The sequence below is a fragment of the Mycteria americana genome, chromosome 10, assembly GCF_035582795.1.
Source record: "Mycteria americana isolate JAX WOST 10 ecotype Jacksonville Zoo and Gardens chromosome 10, USCA_MyAme_1.0, whole genome shotgun sequence".
Taxonomy (NCBI): Eukaryota; Metazoa; Chordata; class Aves; order Ciconiiformes; family Ciconiidae; genus Mycteria; species Mycteria americana.
The window spans coordinates 4,836,312-4,858,850 of record NC_134374.1 but is presented as its reverse complement, the minus strand read 5'-3'; the positions used below and the strand labels follow the sequence as shown (position 1 = coordinate 4,858,850).

Here is a 22,539-nt window from a genome sequence, read left to right as displayed (position 1 = left end):
GTCTTGCAATTTCTTTTAAGACTGTAAAATAATTCCTTTGTACACAGCAGTGGGTGGTAAATGTTTTCCTGGCTGGAAGTTTCCACTATGGGCATGCAAAGTGGTTTGCTGGAGTCAGAGCATCAACAGCTACTGCTGAACCCGTCGGAGCTAGTAGACCAACGGGGCTACGGTTGGGCGCAGTGGGGTACACACCGTGCTCAGCCACGACAGGGTGGGCTCAAGCGTTTGGCTGGGCAATGCCTAGAGAGTATAGCACCCGTTCAGACTGTGCTCATACTGTATAGAGGGATTTGCAAAGTCTCTGGTGCCCTCTTCTAATGGAGAAATGTAGGCAAGCCAAGGTGGAAATGAAAATAGTCAAAGGTAGAACTGTGCGCCTCATTTCTTTCTAAATCCAAATTATTTGGGATTCAGAGCATGCCCTGGGATTTATGATGTGGAGGAGAGAATTAGTGATTCTCATGCAGAGAGCATGAGGGGCTTTGCTTTTACTACCGAGGCATATTTTCATGAGAAACCCAGACCCTGACGTGGCTTAGACTTAAATTAGCCTCTTATGAGGTGACTCAAGAAGAGAAGGTCTAATGAGATGTGAAGAAGCTTTTAAAGCACAATATACTCTAATCAGTGTGTGTATGTGGCTTAAAGGTAACTTCTGCCAGTACCTAAGAGGGAGCGTTTAATACTTAGTCCCCAAATAACATTAGAGAGTCCATATTCTGTGTAGACTGCGCACAGAAAATTAACATCTATTCCACAAATTATAACAACCTTTAAAACCCTTAACAGCTCTTTGATTAAAGGATATCAAAGGCTTTATGATCATGAAACAATTAATCTAACACCTAACTCCGCTGGGGAAATGTTTTCATCCTCCTTTTAGCAAATGGAAAACAAGGTTAGGATCCATTTTGCCCAAGATCCTACCAAAAACCAAGGGCAGAGCTGGGGCCATGCCCACAGCCTCCCAGTCCGGAGCTCTGCCCAGTAGATAACGTTCCCTGGACCAGGCTGACAACTTCACAGCGGATTGCCTTGGCCTGGCTCTGGGGCCACATCATCTCTTGACCAACAGAAGAAGATTGTTCCAGTCTGCGTGAACAACCTCTGAACGTCCCCTAAGTGGGTCGCGCCACGGCCGTTTTGGGGGGCACGGGAGAGCTCTCCTGGAGCGAATCGTGACACTTCCCTGTGGGATCAGCAGCTCACTGCAGAGAGGTGAAAAGACAGAAGCTAATCATCGGCAGTGAAGTGACTTTGGAAGGACGCAGACTGACGAGATGACAGGAAATCTCTGTGCTGTAGCAAATTATTGGCAAAAGGAGACAGCGGGGGAAAAAAATTGGACTAACAGATAATTTGTACCTAACAACCAGCCTGAACCCAGATCAGAGCTCTGGCTCTTATACTGCCAAACTCGGGGAAAATCTGAACAAAGTTCAAACTTCATTGCTAACACCCATCAACATAATGAACAGAGTAAGCATCTGTGATATGACAGCGCCAGTCTGCGAGGAAGGCTTCAATCCAGGGCCAGAAGTTTTCAGTTACCCTTCTGAACAATTTCTCCTTGCAAAATGCCTAGACCAATGCAGGTACGGGTATATCTTAGTGCACAGGCAATTCAAAGCAGTCCCTTTATTGTGGAACAAAAGAGAGGAGCCTGAGACAGCAAAATAAGAGAGGATGTTCATGAACTTGGTTGACCTGGCTTGTCCTTGGCAGACTCCCCCAGCTGTGAAATAGAAGCACGAGTGCCCTGTAAGAGGAGTGACATGGCAGGGGCAGTCAGGCTGGGTGAGTGTATCCAAGAGGTGCTACGGGGCGGCGATTCGGGGTAGAGAGGGGCAGGAGCTGAGTGCATGAGGGGCTGGAGCCCACCACCGCCTGCCTAGAAGACAGGCCCGTGCCAGCACCTGGTGAGGATGCACAGGGCGTGGGCACGGCTTGGACACAATGGCTTCAGCGTCTCGTGGTCGCTGCAGCTTGCTCTGAGGTCCACGAGGGGGCTATCAAAACTATTTATGGTACCCAATTCCTGAGCTCCCCAGGGTCCAAAGAGAGGGAAGTCCTATCCAAACAGCTCTGCCCCCAGAAAACAGGCTAATAAGGGGCTAAGAAAGGAAACAATAACAGTAGTCACTAATTCAGCAATCTGTTTTAAATCCCTTTCTTAAACCATGAACTATATCTTATAAACTTACCATCTTTCTTGTCTTTAAGATACTGAAGATACTTTAAGATATAGAAATAGCATTGCCTGTGTTAGGGAGTGGTTTATGTGCAGTATAAAGCTGGTCACAGTCATACAGATCAAGTGGGAGACGAGGCCTTAGGTGGCCGCTTGCAAGGGCTGGGCACCACTTGCAAGGTCTGGGCGCTGCCGTCCATGGGAGGAGGAGAGGACGTGCGTCTGCAGGGCAGCGGTGGAAATCTCCAACACTGCACCATGAGCACCGGGACGGAGAGCTGGAGCAGCGCAGCCTGACGGGCAGAGTACCCCGGCACCCTGCCGCCAGCCGAGCATCGCGGTGGCACGTCTACAGTCAGCAAAATAGAGGCAGCCCATGACAAGGGCTTCTCTTGCAAAATACAGCAATGTAACCTTCGAGCTGCTAATCATTTTTCCTTTTTGGCAGCCAAACAAATGTTACGAAAGAGTAATTCTCAGCATCCATTATACCCTGAGGGTTAACAAACATGTGTAAGAAGAGCTCCAGATAGAGAGCTGGCAGCCTCTGCTTCTCCTTTAGTGTGTGGAGAGCTCTACTGAGACTTGAGGGATGATGGGAGTTGTCTTTTCTTCTTTCTTTTTTTTTTGAGAAATAAGGTCACAGAAATTGTCAGAGGAGCATGCGGAGCGATTATAGCAAAAGCACAGAAGCCTGTCAGAGAAATTTCCTGATTTTAGAAGCCTGATTCTTGTTATTTTACAGTAAGACTGTAAAGCACAAGCTCTCCCCAAGAGCTGGGGGAAAGTGCAGTGGTTTGTGCGGGGCGGTGACAGAAGTTGAGGTGGGAGTGGGCAGAAGGGCAGAAACCAGCGTGTCCACACGAGATGGCTGACGCTCATCTCACACCGTGCCCTGCAGGGACAGAGCTGGCAGCCTCTGTATGATGGGAAAATGCACCCTGCCAGGGGCTGACTGCCCAAAGCCGCTGCCATCCGACGGTCACTTCTCTGTCATGCTAGTTGCTGATCTTGGGACGGTTTCTAGTGGACAGGCCTGGACCTCTCTTTCGGCAGCCTTTTCCGTTTGCTCGGCAAACAGGCTGAGGCTAGAGCGAGCCCAGAGACCGAATTATTGTCCGGTGTCAGCAGGGTGGGGGTACGGCGTTCAAGGGATGGCCCAGGGATGCCCATCTGGGGCCAGCGTCCAGGTCACAGGGGTTCAAGTACCGTCACTTCCTCAAGCAGAAGATGCAACAGCATTTCAGTACACATGTCCACCAGGCCTCACTGGCCCCGAAACCTCACCAAAGTGTCTGATTTCTAATACTTACTCCCCCTGAGCCAGCAAACGCCACAAGAACAGCGCTGGTGGCAAAGCTACAATGTCAGAGTGGGACTAAGGTATCGGCAGGTAACCTAGTCAGGACCAGTTTAACTTGTAGCAAGTTATTAGCTGCTTAAGTAGTACTTAAATATTGTAATGTGGGAGCCGTGTTTTCACAAAATAGCTGAAGCGAACAAGCTCAGATAATCATCAGCCTCAGCGTGTCCATACGGCTTTGCCTGGCACTGCTGGGAATGGAGCCTCCCCCTGGGCTGACCTCCCTCGCCCCAGCCTGCTCTGCTTTTCCCCAGCTTTACCATGCACTGGGGGTATCACTGCTGACCCGCCAGCCACCCTGCACAGACACTACACCATTCTCCTGAGGATTTCATGTTTAACTCACACTTTGCACTGAGCCGTGCCAGACGATTCCCTGGCTGTGGGAAGGGAAAGGCTCCTTACGGGCAGCTTGAAACGCAGCACTGGGGCAGCGAGGCTCACTGTAACATTTAGAAATTCCATTTTATGGTACTTGGTTAATTCAGGAGCTTACCAGGTAACACCAAGAAGCCAGGCGAAGGCTCTAATGACACCACGATCAGACCCTAGCCTGCAGCCTGGGCAGTTTTTGTTCGGAGTAAGATGAATTCAGGGTATGGCTGAGCGGTGAGCCACTGACGGTAAGGTTTGTTAGAATAGAGCAACGTTTCTTTAACTTTGCTGTCTTCCCTACAGGCTGCGGAGGAAGTGACTAACTCCCGAGCAGGCAGTCATGGACCTGGTGAGAGATTTCAGGTATGTGTTGGGAGGTAAAAATGCGCTGGTGCCCTGTCTAGTCCTGGTGATACTAGCCAAGCATAAGTCATAGCACTACACCCAAGACAGACTTCCCCAGGGAAATCATAGGCTGCTAATTTGGAGGGAGGAAGCAGTGGGGACTTTTTGCACTAAGATGATGAAATAAAGGTCTCCAGCTGAGATACCCGTTTTGGGAGATGAATGATAATTTGCCAGAACAGAGGGCAGCTGAAATTAATAACGATATTCTGCTGTAATTTGTACTACGCAAAAGCCAGAGTCAAAGCAGTGTAGTTGCTAGGGATCTGTACCTGATTTCTCTGAATGAGAATTTGTTCCATTAATCTGAGTGGCTTAAAAGGAAGATTGTAATAACGCTGAGCATTTGGCTTCAGTTGATCCAACAGCTCCTACCGAGGAGAAAAAAAGACCTGTGAGTTACAGGGTCTGTGTTTTTGTAACTAGATTAGTTAATGTGGTGTGCCTTGACAGAACTTGTGATTCCTTCTAACACGGAGGGGAGTTAGAGCTGTATTTTCAGTTTGCCACCTGGAGTACAAAACCATCCCCCTTTCCCCCCCCAGTTCTACATGGACTTCATCATTTACATCAAGGACTTCACCAAATTTTAGGAAGTGAGCTGAAACCACGCTCCCCACTCAAACCAGCCGAGCCCTCCCAGAGTCAGCTGTACTGTGAAAGACCACAAAAGTCGCAGCATAAAGTTAACATTGCCCAGAGGCCAGAACTGTCCCTCCTGGCCCCAACGGCAATCGGGTTTCATCTCAGCTAAAGTTCAGTTCCTTTCTCCTAGCCCGCGCCTCTGCGAAGGGCTCAGCACGTCTCTAGTGCAGAGGCACCCTGGGGCTGGCCCCGGCGAGCCCTCCCTGCCGCCCCTGGTTCCCTGTCTGATCAGCTGGGAAGGCGAAGCTGCAGAAAATGCTCTCAAAAGGTTAAAAAGAAAAATGCGATAGAAATGCTGGCCAAGTAAGGATCGGCCCTGGAAGCTTTCTAATTCTCAGTTTGAGCTTGGACATGTGGAAAAAATAATAGTCATGAAAGGACTTGCAGGCCCTCCCAATCTAGATGAAGAATAAACAATACAAAGGGACAGAGCAAAGAGAAGAAAAAGATAGATAAATTCTGATTATCCTCCCAGCAGCTGTAACATGGAAATTGGGACAGGGTAACAGGCAATTTAATGCCAGCATCTGCATTGGAAAAGTGGAGGTGGCCACAAAAGGGATTAAATATGACTGGAAAAACAGCTCGCATCAGTATGGGAGAATCATCAAAATAAGTCAAGAAGAGAAAGGGAATGGGGATACACAACACCGACCTTTGCTACATTGTTCACAGAAATGTCAAGGGAAAACACAAACCCATACGGCCACACGAAAGTAAAGCAAATCGTTATCTGGCTGAGCAGGAAGACATGTCTGGACAAGAAAGAAAACAATTGATCTCTGTGGGGTAACCTAAGTCCAGCAAAAAGAACAAAAGGGTTCAAGTATCGCAGAATTAAACTGAAAGTTCTTCTGGTGGTTTTTTTTTTTTAATTAAAGAAAAAAAACACCTAGAAAAAAATGGAAGTGCTATTGCTGCTTCAAAGCAAGAGGTGGTATAAAGCACGCGGCTCAGAAGAGGCGTGTGAGTACCCACAGCGCGTGCGTCACCACGTCACCACGTCACCACACGTGCGTCATTCACAGTCACCACAAGGGACATCTCTGGTTTTAGAGAGCAGATTAAAGAAGAGAAAATGCACAGAGCACGGGGGTTAATCTGCGCCAGGGGAAGCCTGCAGCACCGCCAGGCTGGTGAGCCAGCCTCCACTGCGTCCCAAACGGCCCAGCACAGCTAGGGTCAAGGCCGGAGGGGAACAGTGCTGGGCTGGATAAAACCGTGAAATAACTTGTCACTACCCTCCCGCTGCTGCATCGCAGTCTGCTGCACGACTGCCTGTCTCTGCAGGGATGTATCCCCGCGGGGGTCGGGAGCACACGAGGTGGTGGTGCGGGCTCCTTGCCGGTGCTCTGCTCTGAAACGCAAGCGGGTGAAGGCTCTGGCCAGGGCTGTGCAGGGGATAGCTTGCCACACACAAGGCCCTGGGAGCTGTGGCGGTGGCCCGAGGGTGGAGGAGGAAGGCGGACAGCCCGTGGTGTAGGGCAGGCTCTGCAAGGCGCAGGGCTGCGCAGCTCCCCGTGGGCACCAGTGACCGAGCGAGAGCACGAGCAGAGCGCGGCACGGCTGCGGGCTGGGAGCGCTCCGGGCCGTACTCCTGCTCTGGTCGCTCAGGGGGAGCACGAGCCTCCTGCACGGGGTAGGCAGGGTGCAGGAGCTGCGTGCTCGCACGGAGGAAGAGAAACTGTCTGGCAAGGGCTGTCCTCCGAGTTACAGCTGGGGTGCCCGAAAACTAATGGAGCGGAAAGCTTTGAGGGAAGCGTGATGGACCACGGTGGAGGGCGTTGCTGTGCGAGGCCATGACTCCTGTTCTGCTGCAGCAGGCGGGGTACATTGCAAAAGGCAAGCAATAGCTGCAATCGCTGTAGGTCCCCAAGTTGTACAAAGACACTCCCACTTTGTCTCTGCAAGGAAGGGGCCCATGGAAAGGTTTTATCAAAGAGGCAGAATATAAAATCTGTGCAAAGCAGCCACACTTGCGTTCACCTTCTCTACCAGCCGTGATTGCTGGCAGCTCGGTCCCTGCCTGATGAGGGAGCTCAGCTTCGGGCGGGTGGGTGGGTGGTTGTACATTCCCACTCCTGGGGCGCGAGGCATCGGGCAAGTGCTGCCGGCTGTGTGATGAGGGGTGCGCAGTCTGAGCTGGTAGGTACAGTTACGCTGGAAATGCTTCAGTAGGAGCTGTGTGGCCTTGGGGAATTTTGAATCAAAGGCGAAGTAAGTTTTTGAAATACCATCTGTGTTTGCAGGAAACACTGGTGTTTGCAGGGAGGGAGGAGCTGCTGAGATGCCTCCTGTTTGGGGGGGGTTAGGTGGGAAATTCCACGGTTAGAGCTACAGTTGGACCTGTTGATGAGCTGGGTTCAGGTGATGAATTGCATGAAGTGCCTTACAGGGACAGGGCTCATCTTGGAAAGCCCCTGCAAAGATCCAGCACCCCCAGACCTGCTTCAGGGTCCAGGGGCTGTGCCCCAGTGCCACGTCCTCCTCGGGGGAACCCAATGCAGAGGGCACTACCTGGGTGCTGAGCAGGCAGAGCTGATGGATGGGGCATTTTCTGGGATCATTTGTCACTGGTTTAGAAGAAACAGAGATGGTGACCTTGTAAGCAAGCAACAGCAGTAGCAGCTCCAGAGCAATGGAGCAGGTCTGCCCTTCACATAACGCTTGTGTAAATGCTCCTTTTCAGACATAAGCACATGACTGACCTCAAGCGAGTGGGCGAACTGTATTTTTATTGCTATAAAATGACACAGAGTTTACTGACAAAAGCAGATTGGGCAGCTGGTGGGGATTTTTAATCACACAGAAGATTGAGTGGTCACTGCATGTTAATCCACAACTGTTTACAGAATCACATTGTTACCGCAGCATGTTGCCTGTGCAGGAGTTAATATTTTAACATAACATAATGATGTACGGTTATTAACTAACTTAAAAAGAGTGTCTATGAAAATTACAGCATTTAGGAGATATGCAGTAATTTTATTTATGTACATATAATGCAAATCTATATACTTTATATATAAATATATCTAGCTACGTGGGATATGTCCTACAGGAGACAAAGGGGGCTGGTGATAGATTCACATAAAACTTTATGATGTGGTTTTCTGGCTTTCAAGATATTGCTGATTTGTCTATTTAAAAAAAAAAAACAAAAAAGCCCAAAACAGTACTTCAGAGACTTGGTTGTAAACTTTCATATTCAAATATCAAATGACTGTATTAGTGTTATCCTTCTTTTAGTGTTAACTAATCCAGAGGAAAAAGACAGGAAGGGCAGATAAGGCGCTGGGATGGGACTCGGGGGGGTGACACACCAGTTGTGTCTGCCCACACTACCACAGTGGATGTGTAAATGCAGATAATAGCTGTTTTACTCCCACTCTTAGCGTGTAAAGTTTATGAGCTCATGGGCCATCTATTACTTTATAACCTAGAACTTCTGGAAAGCAGAGAATTAAAGGTGAAGTTGGCCTTTTCCAAACCTGTAAGAATTTGCTTGCAGAAACGAGGCCACGGGAGTGCAGCACCCCAGATTTGGGCTGCAGAGGATTCCAGACTCGCCGACTCTGCTTGGGATTGCTCGCCCCGTGACCTCGTAAGATGCTCAGATCTCAGCTAGATGAAATCAGCTTTCGCCCTTTAAAGCAATGTAAGCATGCACACTGCTCGGAGAAGGTATGAGAGCTCAAGGACTTAAAGATGCTTAATTGGTTTGTGGAGCTAAACTCCTTAAAGAATTTAAGCTGCTGTGAAAAGGGAAGCTGATTTAAATCCCCAGTTCTCCCTGCTGGAAGGCTAAGCCCAAGTGTGGTATAGGCTGCCAGGTCTGGGCTTGGCTGCGACTCGGCTACTGTAAAGCAGCCAGGCAGTCCTCTGGAGGGGACGGATTTCCTGGGTGGCACAGAAGCTGCTGCGGTCCGGACATCTTGTTCACTGGTTACTTTGGACTAGTGAAACAGTCTGAGAGGCTGCTGAAAGCAGCTGTAATTTGGGGAGGTCTGAGCACTCCTTCACATACCCTAGGAACCAGAAAGTGCGAGACTCATGAGAAATGGAAGCCAACAGGTCTGTTAACATGTGGTGCCTTTGTTTCTACTTTGCTGGTTTTTGTTTTGGTTTTTTTTTTATTTTATTTTATTTTCTTGTTTCTGCTTCAGCTACTGGCTTTGATTATGTCTTTTTTGATTAAAATGCCCACTATTTTCTCCTTAGGAGAAAATAAAAAGTCACTTCTCTTTTTAATAAGGTAAGAGCTTTAACTATTCAAGGTGGGCCATTGTAAGTAAGCCATTTTGTCCTCGGTTGTTAATTTTTGCGCCACTTCCTTGCACTGAATCCAAGCCTTCATTTCTCCTCTGCGCATTACTAGAAAGATGCTGGAGCTGCTGTTCCAGCATCCATCTCAGCAAAGCTGTATGCGAGGTAAAGTCCCTTCCCTAGTCTTTCTTCTCTGCTTATGCAGCCACGATCCCATCAGCCCTTTTGCCACAGTATTGCACCAAGACGTTCCCGCAGATCCGCTCTGTCTGATGGAGTTTGCGAGTGCCGCTGGGATTCGGTGCTCTGGGCAGGGTCCAGGCTGGGCTGGGCGCAGCCAGGCCGGCCTGGGAAGGAGGGTCTGTGCCACAGCCCTTGCACCCCACCGCATGCAAGCTGGGCTTGCACGTAACCTGGTACGAGCTGCTGTTAAGATGGATATTGTTTAAATGGATTTAGGTTAGTGAGCCATGCATGCTGTCTAGTGCAGCCCTGTGCCACTTGCCACACTGCTTCTTTCTGCCCTCTGTGAATGAAGCAGCGATTTATTTGGTATTTGTCTCCAGGTTATCAATAAAAACAGTGAATACACCCTGCCTCGGACCTGCACAAACACATTCCTTGCCCACAAAATTTCCATGACTAAATAAGGGTGAACGACTGGCGGATGTACAGAGACTTCCCATTCTTCCCAAGCCACTGAACAACTTGTCAAATTTAATTTTTAAAATGTTTGCAGTCTCAGCTGACAGCTGCACTGTGCAGCAGCAACATCAAGGCGAGTGCACCTACCCACTGCTTTCCCAGATACACTGCAAAGTCAGTGAGAACACTGACAGACCCTCACGAGAGCCGCGTTGCCTGTTACAGACTGAGCATGGTGTTACAGACATAATTGAAACTTGGCTGGAAGTTATATGCTGGTTATTAATATACAAAGATAGAGAATGTTTAGACAGGACTGGCAAGGATATACAGGAAAAGGCATAGACTTATTCATGAGTTAGTGTTGGAAGAGGACTCTGTTGCTCAAGGCTCAAATGAGCTTCCCCTTGCCTTTCCCATCCAGCAGTCACACACACACACACACACACACGCACGCACAAATTAGGCAACATCCCAAAGACGGGATACGCTTCCCTTGAGGAAAAGAGGAGGATTTAAAAGGCTCAGGCACTGCGCTGGGGCATCCAAGTGTGTTTGAAATGTTCGAAGCTGACAAACTACTGAGATGAAAAGCAACTTGGAACTAAACAGAAATTGGAGTGAGAATAGAGGAGACTTCCCTGGAGATGTTTAATAGGTCACAGGGGGCACGCTTTGTTCCAGAGGGCTGGATGGGGGCTGATAAATTGTAGTTCCTCTTTAGCCTTTTTTTTCCCTCCTCTAAGGAAAGGAGAAGCAGGGGGCCTGGGAACTGCAGATATGTAGCTGGGACTTGAGCAACGAGGTAGGCTTTTCTTGTAGCTGAAGACATGGTTAAAATTGTGTAATTTTGTGAGGCACAGGTTAGGCATGCAACACGACTGACAAAATCTGTTTAATTTTCTGAGAATGTACCCAGACTGACACATGACATTGAAAAGGTTAAAAAGATAGGATAAAGTTGATTTTTAAAAATTTTTTTAAAGTACATTGAAAGGTGTCCCCACTTTTAAAGTTGTTGAATTTTTTTGTTTCCTTTGGGGAAGAAGGCAACAAAAAGCCCAAGAAACACCCTGCCCCCAAAACGCTGTGCCCAAGGCTTTTATCTGACAATTCCTCCAAACCAAAGGTGATTCAGATACCAGTTCCTACTTAGCTAACCACCAAACTTCAGTGGTTTGGATAAAACGGAACTGTGGTCTGAGTCATCCAAGGTTAGCATTTGGCTGGCAAAACCAAAACCATGCCTGCAAGATTTTCTAAAAGTCAAAAAACCTCTGCTTTTCTGCCAGAAAAGTTACCACAGCTTGTCTTGTTTTCACAAAAAAAGCATGTGCCACATGATATTTTGACTGATAAATTTAATGTGGTAGCAATTAAACTATGCTATGTCAGTTTTCTTTGTATTTTGGGTTTTTTACGGAGAAATCTGCCTGTGAAGAGGCAGCAGCTATTTTTCCCCATAATTGCATCTGTTTCAGAGAGCAGACAGATGTTGGGCTGAAATTCATTACGGTATTCATAAACCCTATTGGGAACTGATGACCTAGTAACATATAGCTACTGTTCCTTGCAAAGCGTTTAAAATGGTTGCCACTTTGAATGAAGAAGTAACTTTGCAGAAGATGGGAGGGAAGGGAAAAACTTCTAGCTAGACAGATGGCTGCACAACAGTAATATACAACAGTAATATAAAATCTATGAGTTCAATGTATTTCAATAAATCCTCTTGCTCTTAATTTTGCAAAATTACCAGCCAGCCTTTGTGCAATGGTATTACCGTAGCATGCAGATGCTGTGTTGGTATTCAGATACTAGGCGTACAGTCAAAGTTAAATACCCGGTGACATAGGAAAGAAAAGAAAATCAGAGTAGGAAAAACTCTCAGGGGGAGACAATGTAATAGAAATAGCTTTCACCCAGGGAAACGGTTATCTGTGTGATTTGCGTATTACTGCACAAAATCACAACTGATGATTCAATTGGCGCTGGAACTGGGAGTCCAAGAGCCAGAAGTGCAAAATATCATCATTCCAGAAAATACGACTCTTCCCCCTGAAAGTGTTTGTGTGGCTGTTGTCAGGAGTAGCAGGGATGTGTGCTGGGCTGACGGAAACTTCCAGCAGCAGCATTCTTACTTGAGAAACGCCGAAGTGCTGTGCTGAAACAATGCTGTGAAGTCACGGGTCATGCAGTGGAAGAGGGTTATCAGTCCTGCAAGGAGAGGATTTCTCATGCTCTCTCTGTGCAATGTACTGGGAGACGTTTTCCTCAGGCAGGCTCGTTCTTGTGCAATTGGAAAGAAAAAAAAAATTCTGCAAGAATCCCAGTGAGCGGCATTCGGACTAATGCAAGTTTTGTGGGAGACCTATATTTTAAGTTTTACCCTGGGAAATGAGATGGACATCCTGGCTGTGATTACAGTAGTGAGAGGCACTTTTTCCAGCTTGCCTGTCTGCTCAGGAATCCTTTGGGAAGGAAGCTGTTTGGTCTCATTTTGGATATCCTGTGAAACTGAACTAGCACGGCTGCCAGGAACTGAAAAAAGTTATTTGATTTTTAAAGAGCTGAAAACTACTGTATGTGCTACTGAGTATTGTACAAGAAACGACTGTTTTGGTTTGTTTGTCTGGATTTCTCGTATTCCCAGTGTACTCGCGGTGGTAACCCCGTCTCTCAATCCTAATGCAGCAGCCTCTGCAAAGTGCAAATCTGAAGACAGATTTGCGTTTAAATATGACTTTCTGGCCCAGCCCTGATGTGTTTGGAATGAAGAGGAATTTTCTTTAGTTCAAATAGGAGAAAGCATGAGAAATATTCAGAGCCTGATCCAACAATCCACTGAAAACAAAGACATCTTACTGTGATTTCCAAGCACTGCAGGGATGGGTCACAGAAATACTGAAGTTACCAAGTGGATTGGGTTGGGGGAGGGGTTGGTAGTTCCTCTCTTTTAGCGTCTTTTAACTAAGTTGGAATATAAGTAGCTGGGTGTCCACAGCCTGAAACTTAAATCTTTCCCCTGCAACCCAAAGAATTTTTGCAGCAGCTGCGCTAAGTTGTACCGGTATTTTCCAAAGGGTGACCTGATGAAAGTATTCTCTACTTTTCTGTGTTCATCAAACAGTACTCATGGCATTGTGTGACTGCCACCCAGCTAGCATGAAGACACACCCAAGTTGTATACAATCCTAGACAGTTTTTTAATGTGTAATCTTGGTCCTGACAGTCTAGCAAAGCCACCCATGATACTAAACTATGCTATAATTGGAAATGGAAGGGGACAACTTTAAAGTTAGTGGCTGGCCTAATAAATCAAGATTTTTTTTGTACTCCGGGACTTCATAAAAACCATTAGTAACAATAAATCACTTCCCGAATGATGCTGTAAATGGCGATGAATCCAAGCAGCAGGCAAGAGACCCTACTCATGGATGAAAGTTGGGCTTAATACCATGGTGGCCGTTGCCACCCATTGACTCTCCTGTAATTAGCTTTTAGCAGCTGGTAATCTTCTGGTTCTGGTGCAACCAAATGAGGACAAAATGGTTCCTGAAAGCATTAGGCAAAAAGATTGGCCTTCCTCTTTGAGCAATCCAGAGAGAGCTTCTGGAAGTGGAGGGCGAAGTCTGTAGTTACAAGCAGATTTCATGGGCTTTTGTGTGACCTGGCTGCCTCTCAGCTAAAGGTTGTGCTCTAAAGAAACACTGAAGAGATGTCTAAAATCTCTAGTTCATATAAAAAACAGAAGTCATGGGGAATTTTGTAAAGGATTCTTATTCCGGGAGAAAGGTGCTGATGTCTGAGCGTTAGAGCCTGCATCAGTCCCATCGGGCACCTCTGGCACTGGCAGAAGGCAGTTTCCTTACAGAAGGCAAGAAAACTTCTAGCAAAATAAATCTCTCTGGGGATGTTTTGGTGCCAAGGAAAGCTGGTGTTTACAGGGATGCTGTTTGACTCTGGAGCAAGTGCTGGGGAGCCGTTGCAGAGAGGAGTCCTGGGGAAGGCCAGCACGCAGGGCCGGGCTCTGGCTCTCTGCCATGAAGCTGGGAGCGGGGGAACCCAGAAGCTCAAAGAGGGGGGTTTGCCTCCTGCCTCTCTAGCAGAGAGCCTAACTTGAGCTTTGGCGTTTCTGAGCTCCCTGTTGTAGAGCTGGGAGTTGGAGCCTGAAAACGCTGGGAAGTATATGCGGAGGGTTGGCTCTGGCGTCACGGATGCGGCGTGAGGTGCTGAGCCTGGCCGTTCCCGCAGCCATGGGGGTGGCAGGGATGTCCATTCCCGCAGCTGCATCGGGGGATTATTTCAAGGAGAAGATCCCGTGTGTCTGAGATTTTCTGAATGATAATTTCTCTGAATGTACAGTTCTGAAAAGAGTCAGTTTGTCCAATTCAGACTGAAAGCACGTTTTAAGAAGCTGTTTATTTCCTGCAGACCGGAAATCCTGTTCTCTGATGAGTTATCTTTTTGTTTTTTTCTCTGCCAGCTTCACACCTGTAGCTGAGACCCCAGCATAAACAAAGCTAAAGGAAACAAGCCAGCATGTCAATTCGAGCCTCAGCTTTAAACATTCTCTTCCTTTGCTGAGTGTCACATCTGGCAGGGGCAATTACTATTGGTAATTACTAACAGCAATTACTCTTATGGACCCAAATCTGAGTTTTGAGGGGGCGGGGGTGGGATGCAGAGAGAAGAGCTCAGGATTAGCCCCGTACTTCTGGGGTACAATGGCATTTCCTTTGCTGAAACAAAGGAAGTTCTTCCCCCTTCATGCTTGCACTTCCCTTTTAATACAAAACATCCTTTGCATGCACATAGACATTTGAAAGGTTTTTATGTTCAGGTCTGTGGTTGCTGAATTTGGCTGCAGGGGTTTGACTACGGCTGTTGGAGAGGACAGCTGTACTGATAGCATTTAATTGTCTCTTGTGTTTGTTGTGTTTGGGGTTTTTTTTTAAATTGAAATTTATTCTTAAGGGATCCTGTTCACTTTTTATTACTGGTAAGATGAATGTGTGTTTCTAGTTTCTTAAAAGTCAGGTTGCACAAAGGCATTGAATTTCCTGATTCCTGGGAGTTATTCTGCCACGTGGCTTCATGCAGAAGAGCAAGGTGTAACAGCCTGCTTGCAAGAGAGCGATAGCACAAACGCCCCGTCTGTGCGGTGCTTTGGGGAGGGCTGGAGCAGAAGCAGGGCAGGAGGCCGCAGGGGACACTTGGAGCACAGTTTCTGTTTCTGCAGAACCAGTCATCAGGCTGGTGATGAAGAACTCGGGGCTTGTAAATCTGGTTCTACTCTGAAAAGTAGCCTGGTCCTGGTGGCGTTTTCACCCTCGACAGATCTGCTGTGATATCAGTGACAAAACCAGCTGTTGCTTCTGTTAGGCCTGCAAGGCCTTTATAGGGAAAAGATGCGCTGCCTCCTTCGGCAGCAAGGGAAGAATCGCTTACGAAGCTCTGCCCGCAATGATGCAAGTGGGACTGGAGCACCCGCAGAAACTCTACCAGCAGCAGGGTTCAGTGGAGGGAAGACAGTGAAAGGTGGTGATAAAAGCATGTAGCAAAGAGATAGTGAGACATGCCTGCGCAAATACTACAAGCCATATTGTACTTCTAAACCCAGATTTTCATATCATTTTTGGGTAGAGGTCTCTGTCAAGTGGAAATTAATCATCAGGTTGGAGCATTCACCAGAGGCGAGCAAGGCGGGTAGGACTAATTTCAGCAAAGAATCTGAGAGGGAGCAAGAGAGAGGGTGTTTGGTAGACAACAGCCGGGAGTTTCGCACCAGTTCTCACCAGGGAAGCAGGAAGGAAGTGGAAAGTGGCAGGAGACAAAGGACAGCCCGAAGGTTAGAGAAGAGATAAAGAGGGATTGTGAGAAATAACACAAGCAAAAGGGCTAATGATGGATTTATGTAAGGCAGGAAGGCTATAATGGGGAGCAAAACTGTGGCTTAACTTTGTCCAAGGTGACGTGAAGGCCAGAATTTTCCAAATGCTGCCCAGGGGAGAGCGGGGGGCTGGGCTGGGCACGCAGAGGGGCTTGGGCTGGGCTGTCGCTGCCTGCGGAGTTCTGCCTGTCGCGCGCAGCTGCATTACGCACGTTTAGTTCTTCAGCAAACTTATGCTTTAGTGCAGCAATTGGCCTCAAATCTGCTAGCGGCACGTCGATATGTTGGCCTACAGGCAGACGGAGAGCAAACAGACAGGGCTGCTATAGTCAACGTGCCCAGTGTGGGCTGTTTAAAAGAATACATTTAAGTTGAATGATGCATCAGCATTTCTTTCAAGGAAATTGCCAAATGCTTTCATTACAACACTGCCACTCCGCTGCTGGCATTGCGTCTGCCGTGGATGTGCTAATAGGCACCAAGGATGCTTTGACCACTTTGACTTGATTTCACGTCTGTGATTGTGAAAATACTGATTCAGAATGTCATCCCCTCTGCTTGCTCTCTGCGAGGGGACGACGTCCTGTCCCTGAGCATCATTCAGGAATAGTTAAGGACTTTATCTCTAATGTGCATTTCCACTGATCTTTTTTGTCTCTAAATATGCGGCCCCAAAATACCCACAAGCCCGCCCGCCCCACTGCAATACAGCTGTGCACTGTGTTCTTTCTGTGGTCATAATTACAGGGCGAAAGAGACTGCAATGGGCAGCGGAGTTTATAGTAACGCGCCGCCTTGCGAAGCGCGCCGCAGCGCCTGGGGACAGGCTCGCCACGGGGGCTGCCGTCCTGCTCCGCGCCGTGAGGGCCTTGCCGCTGCCGGTTGCCGCCTGTTGCGAGTGGGACCGTGGGGCTGGGTTCCCCCGGGTCTGAGGCTGCTCCGGCCACCCCGACAGCTGAGCTCGGTGCTGCAGGCAGCGTTGCCGTCCCCTCCGTGGGCTCCTACTTGCACCGCTTATTTGTTATTTGCGGCTCGTATTTGTCACGTAGGGAAAGGGGCCGGGAGGGCTGGGGGCGTTTGTCCGCGTTCCTCTTCCTTTTTGTTTTTTTTTTTTCCCCCCTTTTTTCATGTAGTTTGTTGGGGGTCTGAGGCGTTTCGGGGTGTTTTGTCAGGGCTGCTGTAGCGTCCTCCGGCCCCGCAGCACGCACTGCGCTCCGGCCGGGCGGACGCGCGCGTGGGGCGGCGCGTGCACACGCCGGCTCACCGGGAGCACGCGCGCGGAGGGGGGCGCGTGCAGCCCCCCGCCACATGCGCGCGCGTGGGGGGAGCGCGTGGCGGCCGCCCCCGCCGGCGGCAGGTGGCCCCGACCCCCGCCGGCACGGCGCGGCGCGGCACGTCACTTCCTCGCAAAGTTTTCCCGAGGAACCGTCTCCGCGAAAGTTGCCGGCGGCGCGGCCCGGCCCGCGGCTGCCTCCGCGCCCGCCGAGCGGGGAGGGCTTTCCGGCCGGGCGGGCATGCCCGCCTTCCTGCGCTGGCCGGGGCACGGCCGGGCCGCCGCGGGCCGCCCGCGGGACCGTTAGCTCGGGGCGGCGGGGCGCCGCTGACGGCCGGCCCGCGGGGCTGCGCGCCTCGGCCGAGCGCCATGGCCCGGGACTGCGCCGCCCGCAGCCTGGACGGCATCGACCTGGCGGCGCTGCGGGTAAGGAGGGGCGGCGGGGGGCGTCCCGCGGGGGGCCCGCTTCGTCCCCGCCGTCGCGGGCGTCCTCCGGGCGGTGAACACCCCCCCACCACCACCACCCCCGGCGCTCGGGGCCGCTCCCGGCCGCCGCAGCCTCGCCGTGGGGCGTGCGAGGGCTTCGCCCGACTTTCCCCCCCGCCTCCTCTGAGGGGACTTCGCTCCGCCGCGCGTGGGGAGAGGCGCCGGCGCTGCGGGCTGCCTGGGCGTGCGGCGGCCGTGCCCGCGACGCCGGCTGCGTGCCTGCCGGCGCGGCCGAGGGGAGCAGGGCGCTGCGGTGCGGCGGCTGTCCCAGAAGCAGGCTGCGGGGCGGGGGCTGCGCTGGTGCGGCTGGGTGGAGGGCCCCCGGGACGAGCGGAGCTGGGCTGCTCTCCGCAGCCCCGAGCTCGCCCTGCCCTGTTGCGTGCAGGCTCGGGGGGTCGCGTTCCCTTCGCTGGCGAGACCGTCCCACGGGAGCGCTGCTCTGCCCTGCCCGGCCCTGCCAGGAGTGCTTCACCGGGGAGGTTCGTTCCCCTCCCAAGAGAATGAATAATTCCTGCTGACCTTCCTGAGGGTGATGTGAATGCTGTGAAGCTGTGGAGAGAAAACAAATGAGAAATGAGGATTTTCTGGAAGAAAATGGGGGGGGGGTGTTGGCTTTTGTGGTTTTTTGTTGAGGTTTGGGCTTTTTTTTTTTTTTTTTCTTTTTCCCCAAAGCTAAAAAAGTCAGCATTCACCTAGTTTGCTGTGAATTTTTATCATTATGCTCTCGCGTTTTCTAGGTTTTTAACATAATCCAAACTTCGGCCACATTAAAAGCCACACTGTTAGTGGTTCACGTCCACAACCAGTTGACAGGGTTGTGTATGATGCCCCTTAGTTCCACTTTGCTTTTTTACATAGAAGCTGACCACCTATCGACCCTGTGCAACCAAGGCAGTGTTTTTCTGGGGCACTCTCCGCAGAAGAGGGAAGAGTTCAGTTGTGGCAAAAAGCAGTCAGCCCCAGACAGTGAAACCAAAGCAAGCTACTTTCTAAAAATACCAGGGAAAGAAAGAGGGCTGGGAGAAGCCTTTGCAATAATCACATGGCGAGGAGGGTGTTCCAGACCAGAGGCAGAAAGAAGAAAGGCAGCAGAGACAGTAGGGTTTGTGAAGATGGCACAAGGCTCCTGGCTAGGCAAGCAGAAGTTTAACCTGGCTCAGCTCAGGGGAGTAAGACAAAATAAAGGAAGTTCTTCTTTAGAGCTTTAGCAGATGAATCTTATCTGCTTAAATAAATGATAAGAAACCAGTCTAAGTTTGAAAAAGAGTAGTACTGCAAAGCAGACAGCAGGCTTTGTGTCAAGACCATCCAGTGCAGAAACCTCAAAGAGGCTGTAAGCACGGCAAGTTTCAGCCTTGACAGGGGAAGGGACGAATTTGTCTTTGCAGAGGAAACCTTTTCAGCACGTCAGCAGCCTTAGTTTGGGGTTTGTGCTTAGCTGGAAATGGAAGGCAGGTGAGACCGGGCTGTAGAAATTATGCGAAGACAGGTGCTTTACCTTTGCCTTGGCTTGGGTGTTCCTGGGGCCAGGGGGAGCTGCCTGGCGCTGTGCTCCCCCAGCCTCGCTGCGGTCGGGGGGAGGCACGACTGCGATTGGGGTCGTTTTCAAACTGCACAAGCTGGCCTTGCTCCCCTCCAAATGGGTGCTCGCCAGGACTTTCCCCTTTTCCTGGAAAGAGGTGGTTTGGGCTGTAGTTTCCAAATGTTGTGGGAGCACCTTGTCAGGGTTCATCAGGGCAGTCAGATGGTTAAAAAGCCTCTGATCTCCGCATTACATGCCGAGGCGCAGAGGCCCTGTAGAAGAACTTGAGCTTCAGACACCTGTGTCTGGTTTAGCTGCAGAGATTGTGAAAAGTGCGTTTCGGTTGCGCTCTTGCTGTGTGCGTTGTTTTTCATTCTGCCTTGCAGAGGAGATGGATGTGGCCTGGGTGCCTGTGGGTCAGCAGTCTTGCTCTTGCCTTTTGCGTACTCTGCAGATGACTTGCAGGAAAGCAAGAAGGCCACCATATGGTACACTGCATTACAGTAATTAACCTGAAAGTGATGAATGTTCAGGCCAGGATTTTGGCATCTGTCAAAGTGAACCGAGCAATTTGGCAGGGGCTGGCTGGTGAAGGGTTATATGGACCACAGGGCTTAAATGGTAGTTGAGAGGAAGCACTACATCAAAGATGACACCTAACTCCAAAATAATTAAGAAGTTGGCCCATTGTGAAGAATGCCAGCGAACGATGCAGCGCTGATATCCAAGCAATCAAAGGCAATCCAAGGACCAAAGTCAGAGCCCAGATTAATATCCTTTATTACTCTTAACAAGGCTCAGTTCACTACGGTGTCCTGATGAAGAGAGATGGCCAAGTATTTTGGCTGCACTCAGCTGCGGGGGCTTGAGACATTAATGCTCAATTGGCTAGCAAGGACAGGGTAGGATTTTTGCTATATTAAAGTTAATGCTAACATTTATTTAGATAATTGTTTGGTTTCTTCCTAGAGTGTCTGAAACCTTTAGAAGCAAGCTATTAGGATGCTAAATCAGAATTAAATTGATTGGAGGGAGAGAGAGAAGCTGATTTTGAGGCACATTAAATTATTCTATTTACATAATAAAGAGAAGAGGAGGAAGACAGAGCATGTATTTAGGTGAGAGGGACAGTTGCAAACTCCCAAGTTGAAAATGCAGTTTAGGTTCCTCTAGGTTTCCACGCACTATGAACGCCTCTTAATTCAGCAGTGCTACTTTCTGCAGAAGAGGTGTGGAAATGGGGTGCTGCTCGTGCTTCCTGCGGAGGTGTACAGTAGGTATTGTGCGTGGAGGCCCTTGTCTGGGAGAGTTCCCCAGAAAGCCGCCGTGCATTTTACTGCACGGACCGTGTGCAACCCAAGGCACAGCTCTGTGGGAAGGTCGCACGTGAGGCAGAGGTTTGTAGCACCCACCTGTTGCTTTAGCAGCGGCAATGGATTGTTGCTGCCTTCAGCTCTGCTGAAGCAAAATGTGTGGCTCGTTTATATCCAAGACTAGTGGAAATGAAAAATGAAGAAATGAGAAGGAAGCAAAGCACTTTACAAAGAACCTAATGTTGCAACCGTTCTCATGCCTGTGCTTAGCTCCATACAGTATGGTCCCATTAATTGCCTTTAGCGTGAGGGATTTTGGAATTGGGGTTGAAGTCTAGAAGGCCATGCCTTGCTACCTTGTCTTAAAAATAAGAGACAGAAAAGAAATGACACAGACTGGCCTGTGCATGGGTCAGAAGTAAGTGATTTGATCTGGTTTATGCATTGTTAATTAGCTTAAAAAAAAAAAAAAAGTCTTGTGAGGTTGACAATCCAGGAAGTATAAGATTAAAACTCATTTAACTTAAAGGCAAAACCAAATTAATTTATTAGTACTTTCAATTGTGGATGTTTGTGCTGTGTTGCTCTGATGGTGAAAGCTATTGCTATTTATCATGACAGTTGTGCCAGTAAAGGCAGAATCTGCTCAGAAAAAAACCTGTATGTTTCCACTGGGATTTTGCCTAAGTAAATGTTTCCATATCAGATATGAAGAAAACATTATTTATATTAAAAGAATAGCATGTGAGTGGAGAAGTAGCTTGATACCTTAAAAAAAGGATATTTTGCAACCAGGGTCACAGAAATTGTACTTCTGAGATAAACTTTTTCTGTACCGCATCCCTCACAGTACCAATAGGCATCAACTGACATGACAGATTGCTGAAACAGATGTGGTAAAACTGACACATGGAGTTAATAATATTTTATATAAATCTCTCAATGATATCATCCCAAGAAATGAGCTGACTGATAAACGGCTCAGCCAGAAACCAAGAAACTGGTCTCTTGAGTTCTTCATGTTTTTATATAAATCTCTCAAGTGAGTTTTAACTGAAGCAACAGATTTCTTAATGTGCTCAGTCATGCAGGAGCAAACATTTACTTGCCCGTGCCTTGCAACAAGATGGTCTTCCTATATCTGAAAGGCTGCAGCATCTCGTTATTGGAGAAAGACATCTGCTGCAGTGGTTGGTTTTAGAGCAATGGGTGCTAAACCAGTAGGACAAAAGTTGGCTCATGTGGTATGGGACACTGATCGCCCGAATCTTTCATGTCAATTAACAGCAGTCTAGTTTGGGTTCAAAGCCAAGACTTCAATACATCAGTCAAATTCACCTTGTTATGTTTGCAAAGCAGGACAATTGAGCATTCTCAGCCTACCTGTAGTGTTAAGATTGCCTGGGATGATGCATTTGCCTTTTGTAAGGTAGTTGGGCTCAGGTGCTTATTATAGTATTTTTTTCAAGTCTATTATTTAGGTTCTTTCCTTTGTTACATTGCTAGTGCTAAGTGTTTCATAGCAGAAGACAGCAGCTCAGCCTCTAGGCTAGCTCAGTGTTTTAAGGCTTAGGAAGTCTGGAGTTTATTCCTTATTCTGCTGCTAAGCCGAATCTGTTGAATCCTTGTATTCTTCACACATCTCTATTTATTTGTTGTATCTGCCATATTGCGATGCTACAAATCTTCAGAGTTGTTTTGTTTATAGAGTTTTGAGCAACTTGACTGAAAACTTTAATATTGATGTATTTCTTATACTGTTATTTGGCTGTTTCTCCTTTAGTGTGTAATACAGATCATTAGGAGATGTGCCACAGACGTTTTCATTTTGATTGTGTACAGTTATGCTCCATTATGAAGTGCTTGCTTTGCTGCAAATAATGTTATTTCTTCTGCTTTTTGCAGGACCCTGCGGGAATATTTGAACTGGTGCAGGTTGTTGGAAATGGGACATACGGACAAGTCTATAAGGTTTGGATGCCTCTTTAACTTATGATGCTGTTCTTGATAAAGCTGTTTTTCCTAAAGCAGAAATGAGCACCATTTTAGAAGGTGGACAATATTGTTCCAGTAATAGACTGTTTTATCTTGCTGTCTTTTCTGTGTAATGCAAAATGGTGTCATCTGTGAAACTCTGTGCCCCTTCCTTCTGCCTTGTGTTC

General features: G+C 48.6%; 1 protein-coding gene across 4 annotated transcripts in view; it reads left to right on the top strand.

Moving 5' to 3' along the window:
• Positions 1 to 17,063: 17,063 nt before the first annotated feature.
• The window catches only part of NRK (Nik related kinase), a 108,028-nt gene continuing 102,552 nt past the window's right edge, over positions 17,064 to 22,539 (top strand). For 2 of the 4 annotated variants that reach the window (XM_075513044.1, XM_075513041.1), the window contains exons 1-2: positions 17,068 to 17,482; positions 22,283 to 22,348. In XM_075513044.1, coding sequence (XP_075369159.1) covers positions 17,426 to 17,482; positions 22,283 to 22,348 — 123 coding nt within the window. In that variant the 5' untranslated portion in view covers positions 17,068 to 17,425. Of the gene's footprint in view, positions 17,483 to 22,282; positions 22,349 to 22,539 lie in introns of all 4 variants that reach the window. The other 2 variants (XM_075513045.1, XM_075513043.1) reach the window with 2 other exon arrangements.